This window comes from Rhinopithecus bieti, unplaced genomic scaffold, assembly GCF_001698545.2.
Source record: "Rhinopithecus bieti isolate Rb0 unplaced genomic scaffold, ASM169854v2 scaffold_17971, whole genome shotgun sequence".
In the NCBI taxonomy this organism is placed as follows: Eukaryota; Metazoa; Chordata; class Mammalia; order Primates; family Cercopithecidae; genus Rhinopithecus; species Rhinopithecus bieti.
Window position 1 is genome coordinate 1,306,348 of NW_016809834.1, and position 10,028 is coordinate 1,316,375.

The 10,028-nt window shown below is 38.3% G+C and overlaps 1 protein-coding gene across 1 annotated transcript in view; it reads left to right on the forward strand.

Moving 5' to 3' along the window:
- The first annotated feature begins 774 nt into the window (after window positions 1-774).
- Window positions 775-10,028, forward strand: part of GFM1 (G elongation factor mitochondrial 1) — a 46,697-nt gene continuing 37,443 nt past the window's right edge. The window contains exons 1-7 of the mRNA XM_017890543.1: window positions 775-1,183; window positions 2,412-2,564; window positions 2,941-3,073; window positions 3,521-3,725; window positions 5,795-5,911; window positions 8,500-8,650; window positions 9,695-9,852. Coding sequence (XP_017746032.1) covers window positions 1,103-1,183; window positions 2,412-2,564; window positions 2,941-3,073; window positions 3,521-3,725; window positions 5,795-5,911; window positions 8,500-8,650; window positions 9,695-9,852 — 998 coding nt within the window. The 5' untranslated portion in view covers window positions 775-1,102. The remainder of the gene's footprint in view (window positions 1,184-2,411; window positions 2,565-2,940; window positions 3,074-3,520; window positions 3,726-5,794; window positions 5,912-8,499; window positions 8,651-9,694; window positions 9,853-10,028) is intronic.

Below are 10,028 nucleotides of genomic sequence, written 5' to 3' on the forward strand. Positions count from 1 at the left end.
TTTTTTTTTTTGATACAGAGTCTAGCTCTGTCGCCCAGGTTGGAGTGCAGTGGCACGATCTCGGTTCACTGCAAGCTCTGCCTCCCGAGTTCACGACATTCTCCTGCCTCAGCCTCCCAAGTAGCTGGGACTACAGGGGCCTGCCACCACGCCAGGCTAATTTTTTTTGTATTTTTAGTAGAGACGGGGTTTCACCGTGTTAGCCAGATGGTCTCGATCTCCTGACCTCGTGATCCGCCCACCTCAGTCTCCCAAAGTTCTGGGATTACAGGCGTGAGCCACCGCGCCCGGCCAAGTTCTGGATATTTTTCTGAAAGTATAGCTTACAGGATGTGCTGACTGATTAGACCAGAGATGTCACAGCGTGGTGTCAAAGTAACTAACATTTTTGGCTAGAGTCACTAAAGCTTACATTTATGAGTTGGAGAAGTCTGTAGAAGGTTTGGGGAAGAAGATCCGAAGCTCAGTTTTGGACCTATTAAGTTCAACATGCCTCTAACACATCCAAGCAGAAGAGTCAAGGATGCAGTCTTCCATATGGACTGGATATCTGACAACGAACAATAACAACATTTTGAAATGTTAGTAGTTGTAATTGATAGTTCATTCACTATATTTTTTCCACTTTCTTTTTCAGGCCATGTCATATATATATACATATATATATTTGTAATAGATAATTTTGCTTTTTACCTACTTAAATTCTGTTATATACACTTCTCCACATTGCTTTACAGGCGTAACAACCATGTTTAAAGGCTGTATTTTAATACGGAGGTAATATTTGAAAAAGAAGACGAAGACCAAAGAAGGACTCCCTTCCCCCACCCATACACCTGTGTGGTCTTACCGGGAGCAAACGCAAAGCGATTGCACTTTCTCTTCCAAGTCGATAGACGGCGCGCGAGCAGCGTAGGCACTGCTCCGCCTCCAGTCCAGTTGCTCCTCTTTCATTTCCTCACTCTCTTTTTCCTTGCGTCGTTTGCCCCGGAAGTGCTCTTACAACATTGGCCGCCAGCGTGACTTTGACCGGTTCCCGGTGCGTTACCGGCGGCTGAACCGACCCGGAGCCACGGGAGTTGTCGCGTGCTCTGTGCTTGGGATGAGACTGCTGGGGGCCGCAGCTGTCGCGGCTCTGGGGCGCGGAAGGGCCCCCGCCTCCCTAGGATGGCAGAGGAAGCAGGTACTGGAGCACTAGAGAGGCTGAATCGGGACCATTCCCGAGACCTTGTGGTCCCTTCTGGGCCATGGAAGGCAGTGACACCCCTGAGTCTTCCTGGCTGGCAGCTCCGAATACTGGCGGTCGCGCGTCAGTGCTGAAAAGCCCCTCCGTGCCTGCACATTAGCTCGTTAACTTGTTTGTTTTGCTCTCTGGTATCCCTGGGGTTTAATCAGCTAAAAGTACCTGTCAAATACTTTCATATTTTATCCACCTTTTCTAAGGTTGTTTTTTGTTTGTTTTTGGTTTTGGTTTTTTTTTTTTTGCCTCTCTTTCCGCATAAATAGTTGTGCATTGTGGAAGTGCAGTCCTATAGGGAAAACTTTATATTGTATCTTAATTCCATCTAATAGGGATCCCCATCCCCTGCCCCCAGAGTAAAGTTAAAACAAACTTCATGAATTGTTTTTGTTTCGAGGGAATTGTAAATCTTTTTTTTTTTTTTTTTTTTTGAGACGGAGTCTTGCTCTGTCGCCCAGACTGAAGTGCAGTGGCTGGATCTCGGCCCACTGCAAGCTCTGCCTCCCGGGTTCACCCCATTCTCCTGCCTCAGCCTCCCGAGTAGCTGGGACTGCAGGCGCCCGCCACCTCGCCCGGCTAGTTTTTTGTAGTTTTAGTAGAGGCGGGATTTCACCGTGTAAGCCGGGATGGTCTTGATCTCCTGACCTCGTGATCCGCCCGTCTCGGCCTCCCAAAGTGCTGGGATTACAGGCTTGAGCCACCGCGCCCGGCCGGGAATTGTAAATCTTTTGGAGCCATTAGCACCACTGCATAGAGCATGTAAATTCTCAAACGTATTTGTCATCTGTGAACTACAATAAAGGAGAAAGGGAAAAAAATTAAGTTAAATTTAAGCTAAAATTTGTATTTTCTATTAAAGTTTTTTGGAGCTGTCTTTGTGATTTTATCTGCCCCAGTGTGTATTTTCAAATCTGTAGTAAAATTATCTCCCATTTTAATTAAATTAAATGTATTCATTAATTAATTTAAAAGAATACGTCTTTTCTGTCTTTTGTAGTCTCTCCTCTGATTACAAGAGTTCCAGGCTTAAACGTTTCCCCTGGTGCCTTTCTCAAGCTATCTCATATCCAATGAGATTTCTTGGAGAAATAATGTCCACCATACTCCTTTAATTCTCTGTTGTTCTCTCTTATAAAAGGTGCGTAGAATTGAGCTCTCTTATTTTTTTCAGGTTAATTGGAATGCCTGCCGGTGGTCTTCAACAGGGGTGATTCCTAATGAAAAAATACGAAATATTGGAATCTCAGCTCACATTGATTCTGGGAAAACTACATTAACAGAACGAGTCCTTTACTACACTGGCAGAATTGCACAGATGCATGAGGTATATATATTCATGGTTGATTCTGGATGAATTAGAACCTGATTTTAATTGTTTTGTTGCCATTATTTAATAAAGCTTATAAACCTGAAAGATTAAAACAATGGTAACAGTGGACCTTTGACAGGCTTATCTGAAAGTTGCTTAAGTATCTGTGTTCTGGTGTTCTTTTAAGTTTTTATAGACGGGGTCTCACTTTGTTGTTCAGGCTGGTCTCAAACTCCTGGGCTCAAATTAACCTCCTGCCTCAGTCTCCCACAATACTGGGATTATAGGCATGAGCTCCTGCACCTGACAACTGTTTCCATTTCAATTAAGTTTTCTTTCTTTCTTGGAATGCAGGAACAGAGAAAGTCTGAATTGCTGTGCTTGTGTTTAGGTGAAAGGTAAAGATGGAGTTGGTGCTGTCATGGATTCCATGGAACTAGAGAGACAAAGAGGAATCACTATTCAGTCAGCGGCCACTTACACCATGTGGAAAGATGTCAATATTAACATTATAGATACTCCTGGTGAGTTGGATTCTTGGTTTTATTGCAGCTTCTTTTGGCAAAAGCGCGTTTGGTTCTTTCTGTTACTATGACCCAATTAATTTTTGAGTGTCAAATACTCAGAAGTATAACACTGAATTCCTATTAAAGAAACCTAACTTAGGACCTAGAGCACTTCATCCTTATGTAGTTTTCTTGAAAATTTTGTGCAAGTAAATTGTGAGTAGGCAGATTCTTGCCTTCTACATATTCTAGCTGATTTTAAAGGTGCCTGTGCCCTAGTATCTTCTTGAAGTGGTCTTGCCGGGCCCTCCACTTAAGGGTTGATGAATAGTATTGGTGAGCTCAGGAATCTACATTCTAATTAGAAGACTTTTGTGATGAGCAGAGATACAAAAACTTTTAATAGTGCATATGTTAAAAATTCAGATTGCTCTTTAAGACCCTGTCATACTTCATCTTATTCAGGGCATGTGGACTTCACAATAGAAGTTGAAAGGGCCCTGAGAGTGTTGGATGGTGCAGTCCTTGTTCTCTGTGCTGTTGGAGGGGTACAGTGCCAGACCATGACTGTCAATCGTCAGATGAAGCGCTACAACGTTCCATTTCTAACTTTTATTAACAAATTGGACCGACTGGGCTCCAACCCAGCCAGGGCCCTGCAGCAAATGAGGTAATGAGCCTTAGAATGAACAAAAAGGATGTGATGATCTAGACAGCAAACCTTATATCCAGAAGGATGATTAATTCACTGTCATTAAACTTTATTCTTAAATTTAGCTTTTTAAATGTATTTATGTGAGTTACTTAGTAAATGGAACAGTGATTTTAGTAAATTGGCTTGTGGTATGTTCTCATCAGCTACCTTCTCTGTAAAATGGGGACAATATTACTTAAATTCTAGGGAAATTGAAGGTGAATTCAGAAAACAGTCTGTTTATACTGTTTTGCTATTATTAGAGAAGTTACAATCTAGATTCTAAAAATGCCTTGTGTTTTATTTAGACAAAAGATCATCTTTGGTTTTACTTTTTCCTTGAAGCATTTTAATTTATGCCCTTAAATAGCTTGCCATAGAGATGAGATTTTCTTGTTTTCAGATGGAAACATATTTTCTAGGACAACAGTAACACTTCCTTTCTGTACCAGATAGAACCAGTAGTATTTATAGCATTTTAAATTTTACACAATACTGTATATTTCACAAAGCTTTAAAAAGAGTCAGAATTTCACTTTTCACCTTTTGTAGATGTGCACGTGTAGCTGTAGAGTTCATACTTATGTTTCACATGGCACAGTTGATGGATATATAGGTATAAAGTTTATGGTAGTGGACAGGCTGAGAATGGTGTGTCTGATGACAAAAAAATCTGATGGAAGTGATATATTTGATATGAAAATGAACATTTTCTTAGTTGGATATTTATAACTTTTGGTAAAGTGTTTTTACTTTTTGTCCTTATGTTACTTATGCTTGGCAATATGGACTTTTTTCACCGAATCTTCTGAATTCCGAGGAAACACTGTTTTAGCATTTATTTGATTGCTTCGGTTTATTCTTTTCTCCACTCCCATTTATTTGTTTTCCATTTTGTAACTTCTATAAAGCAGATAAAAATCTGAAACTTCTAGATCTGACCTTCATGTCTTACCTTTTCTGTCGTACTTATTCTTTCTGTCTCCTTCTAATTTTGCATTGGGCTTATGAGAGAATTCTTGAGGTTGATCTTCCAGCTCACTAATTTGATATTCATTTGTGTCTCTTCAGTTATTTAGCTTGCCTTAAAACTTTTTTTCAGCAATTATGTACTTAATTTTCATAAACTTTCTCTTTTATTGCAACATTTTTATCAGTAGAGGTAATCGTTTCTCAAGTCTCTACATTTTATTTTCTTTCCTCTAGTAACTCTCTTCTTGGAGATAAGTTTTATTAAGTTCACATTTCTCTTTCAAGCTTTTGGTTTCCTTTAAATACTTGGTGATTCTTAGATCTTTAACCCTAGTTATGGATGGGAGTCTAGAGTCTAGACTAAACAGTGGTAGCTAGAGCATATTCTTTTCCAATGAGAATTTTTGCCAGTAAATGCCGTTTCTATTCAGTTTTGAGCCTGGGCTGGGCGCGGTGGCTCACACCTGTAATCCCAGCACTTTGGAAGGCTGAGGCAGGTGGATCACCAGGTCAGGAGTTCAAGACCAGCCTGGCCAACATAGCGAAACCCCATCTCTACTAAAAATACAAAAAATTAGCCGGGCGTGGTGGCAGGCGCCTGTAATCCCAGCTACTCTGGAGGCTGAAGCAGGAGAATCGCTTGAACCCGGCAGGCAGAGGTTGCAGTGAGCGGAAATTGCGCCATTACACTTCAGCCTTGGCAACAGAGGGAGACTCTCTCAAAAAATAAATAAATAAATAAAAGGTGGGCTCAACTATCCTACTATTTAATTTCCCGGCTAGCCCCCCATTATCTGTTCTTCCCCCTTCTGCTTTTGATCCAGTGTATCTGGGGATCTTAAGGTAAAACAGTTATTTTGGAGTTCTTTTTGTTGCCTGAATGGGGTTGTCGTTTCCTGAGCTCCTTGACTTACATTGTCAGTCTGTTCCCAACAGCTTCATATTTTCTGTTCTGACCTGATGGTAACACCCTTCTTAGTTCTCCAGTGTCTGCCATTGATTTTTTAAAATACTCATTTCAAAGGGATTAGGGGAAAAGAAAAAAGGTAAACAAGTGTACTTTTATTTTTCAGGTCTAAACTAAATCATAATGCAGCGTTTATGCAGATACCCATTGGTTTGGAGGGTAATTTTAAAGGTATTATAGATCTTATTGAGGAACGAGCCATCTATTTTGATGGAGACTTTGGGTAAGTGCTAAAAATACATTATTAAAATTTTAAATTTTGAAAAGCATTAAAAAGAAGGAAAGGATAAGTTCATCAAACCCAGAGTAACTGTCTTTTTGAAATGTGGCTGGAAGAATACTCTGAGATGGTTTTGTTTTAATGCCTTTAATCCTTGTTGCTCCCCATTTTATTTAGTATTTATTCTGAGAGAGACTGTGTTATTTTTTGAGTAATAAACTCATATCACATTATGGCACGCGTGGTGTGGTGAAAGGAGGCCTTCAGTTTGGGTTAGTAAATTTGGGTTAGTAAATGTATTATAACTTTTTGCACTTGTTCATTTATTCATTCATTCTGTGGACTTTTATAGAGCACCTGCCAGGTCTGGGGTATTGTGATAAAAATTAGGAAGAAAATAGGAATCATAAATATTTGCTCCTCCTGCTTTATAATTACATGGACAAAAAAGATTGATAAGTTAAAACAGTTAAAATTGTACAGATGTAGTTTGGGAAATGCAAGAAGTAAATTGGTAACTTTTTGATGTGGTATTTGGTCCATCAGCTTTTGAGTGACCTTTACCTACAAAGTACTGCAATTGCCTGGTGGTTATCAAACCTCAGCATTCATAACAATCTCCTGGAGACTTTGTTAAAAGACATAGTCCTAGCTCTGCCTCCAGAGATGCTGATCAGTCCATTGGGGTGGGGCCCGTAGTTTGCATTTCTGGAAGGTTTCCAGTTGATGCTGCTCTTAGAGGTCTGCAGACCATACTTTGAGTGACATTGATCTAGACAATGTGAGGAGTCATAAATGATCCTTTGTTCTGAGGAGTGACCTCTGGAGCCTGGTAGTTTCTCCACAGGCACTTCCTGAGGGACTTCCTTCCTCTGCTATGGAATTGGGATTGCAGGTCTGGCAGGTTGGTGAATGGCATTGTGATCAGTGAACTGTAGAATTTATCTTCATCAGCCATCTTGTAAGCAGGAAAAGGATGGAGTCTGTCCAGGGGATAAGGTATTTCTCTCACTTTTTATGTGACAACTGAGTGATGACAGCAAAGTTTACCTTCCACTCCTTAGGATATAAGGCCCAATAAGGCAGAATTTTTCGTTTTATTTTTTCCTACTTTATTCACTACTATGTCCCAGCCCCTGCAACTGCCTGGTACATAATAGGGACTCAAAAATATTTGTAAATGAATGAATAAATCCACTTTCCCAGAATTACCAAGGCACATATTTCTGTTGTCAGAAGTAGAGACTCTTAAACTTTGTTGTACATCAGAACCACAGATGCAGCTTCTTAATGTACATGTACCCTTCTCCAGCCCTAGTTTACTATATGTATATTTGGAAAGGAATCCACAGATGATTCTGACACGTGAAAGGCTGAGAAGCAGGGAGCTTGCCAGGAAGGTTGAAATTAAGATCTGAGGCTGTGGGGAGTCTTAGAATATTAAGAGTTACTTTTTGTTTCCTTGGAAATGGCTTCTTTTGTCTTTATTAAAGTTAGGAACGTATTTTCTGAAACGCTTATTTTTTTATATTAATTTCCATTTTAAAAGAAATACCTTGAAAAATTTTCAGACTGCTTTTAAATATCATATCAAGTATATCCATTTTAGCTTTGAACATTTTATTTATAATTTTATCTGTTCAACCTCTGGAGGAATGGAGAACTGATGTCACAGATGGAAGAGTCTGCCATATTTAGTCACCCTTTTTTTTAAACTACAAATTGGGATATTCTTTGTTAAAAAGTGTATGATCTGTTATTAGATGGAAAGGCATAGAGTAAGGTCTTCCTAAGTGCTGCTTGCTAGAGATTGTTATGTTGTGATTAATAAGAATATGATTAATAGAATTTTCAAGAACTCGGATGGGCCCCAGGTAGATTGGCTTTGAATCTTACCTCTTCTGTTTACTAGTAGGACAGTGTTGGGCAAATTACTTTGCCTGTGTAAGTGAGTTGATCTGAAAATGCAGATAATAAAAGCTACTTCATATGTGAAGATCAAATAAATAGCTTGTCAGATATTTAGTTTAGTGCTTACTGCATTATAAGTATTCAGTAAATGGATGCTGTTATTACTTTGCATGCTTGCCAGTTTTAAAATAATTAGAATACAGCAAAAACTACACGGAAGAGTTTAAACTTTGATTTAGTTGATACTTTGTCAAGTCATTGTTTTGAACTTGTGTTTTACTGTATATTGAGTAAGGATAAACCAGGTTGCATTAAATTGGGAAGATTTTGTGTTATATATTTTATCATTATCTTCTGTAAAACTTGATATGCAGAAAAGTAGAATGTGATGTCTATTATAAAACCAGAGATTTTTTTTTTCTCATGATAGTGGACTGCTTTAGCTCTTCAGTTACTGGTAGTACAACTTTGACTTTAAACTTGCTTGTTACAGTATATGTATCTACTATTCTGTGTGCATTTTAAAGGTATGCATTAGTCTTGTTTGCCATTTGAACACAAATGTATCAGAGCTCTGTCTTACCTAAAAAAATGTTTTAACCCTTAATCATATCTTTTTCATTAGTCCTTCATATATCAAGTTGAATATCCTTAAAGCACCAAAATATTTGTTTTCTTAGTCAGATTGTTCGATACGGTGAGATTCCAGCTGAATTAAGGGCGGTGGCCGCTGACCACCGGCAGGAGCTAATTGAATGTGTTGCCAATTCAGATGAACAGCTTGGTGAGATGTTTCTGGAAGAAAAAATCCCCTCGATTTCTGATTTAAAGGCAAGTGCTTTCAAAATAAGTCTTATATTAACAACAAAAAGAAGTTGTTTGTTTTTTGTAGGGAGGGGACATGATGCTTTTATATATGGGCTTTATTAATGAAATCTCAGTACATTTATTTAACAAAATTGGCTTCCTCAAAAAATACTTGACATGGTATATTACTTTTTTTAAGTGAGGTATATAATAACTTCAAATGAGAAAAGTTGTTGAGGACCCTTAAATTATTGGGGACTTGATTTTACTTTCTATCCAAAGAGTGTCAGGTCATTTTATTCATTTGTTGGTTGTGGCCACAGCACTATTGTTGGCCTCTTCCAGCTGCTAGAGCTAAAGCTCCACTACATATTCTCTAAGGCCTGTTCAGCCAGCAGACACATTGATGGTGTTTCACTAAGGGTTGGGGCAGGAGCTGGAGCCTGCTACTGTCATGACCTATAATTTATGAGAGATTTGTACTGTTTGGTTTCCTGTGTGTATGCTCTTTAAAAAGAGAAAAAGATAAATGTTTCTTAATCGAGCATATGTTCATATGGTTTAAATATTTAAAAGGTATACAAAGGTAAACAGTAAACACCCTTTTATTTTATTTTTTTTCCGTCTTCCCAGTTCTCTTCCCCATCCCTGAAACAGGTTACCAGTTAATAGTTTCTGGTATATCTTTCCATAGGCTTTTGGTTTTGCATATATATTACTTTTTCCTCCATTTTACACAATTGTAGCATACTCTTTGCAGTGTTCTTTTGGTGTGTCTATTTTCTATGTGTATATGTATTTTTTTTTTAGCAAATTGAAAATTAGTGGCAATTAGTGTTTCCAAGAGTGTCGAAAGCAGTTGTAGTAAATCACTTTCCCACCCTGAAGGAGAAAGTGATTTTTTTCTTTGTATTTTGACCTTAAGTTCATTGGGGACCTGATTTTAGTCTCTATTAGAATCAGCACTCCAAAGAGTGGAGTATGAATTCATTGTATTTGTTTGTGATTGACTTGAAGCACAACATGTAATTTTAACATTAACTACCATTAAATTGTTTTCTTTTGTAGATAGCAATTCGAAGAGCTACTCTGAAAAGATCATTTACTCCTGTATTTTTGGGAAGTGCCTTGAAGAACAAAGGAGTTCAGCCTCTTTTAGATGCTGTTTTAGAATACCTCCCAAATCCATCTCAAGTTCAGAACTATGCTATTCTCAATCAGGAGGAGTAAGTCTTGAAAACTGAATCTTAGTTTATGCAGAAATACTTTCATATTTATGCACTGTGAAGGAATTTAAGGATGGTTCTTCTAGTTATGTCTGTGATTTTTTTTCATAATTTACAAACAATCATGGTTTTTATTTGGGTAACAGTTTTGACATATAGAAAATATTTATTATATC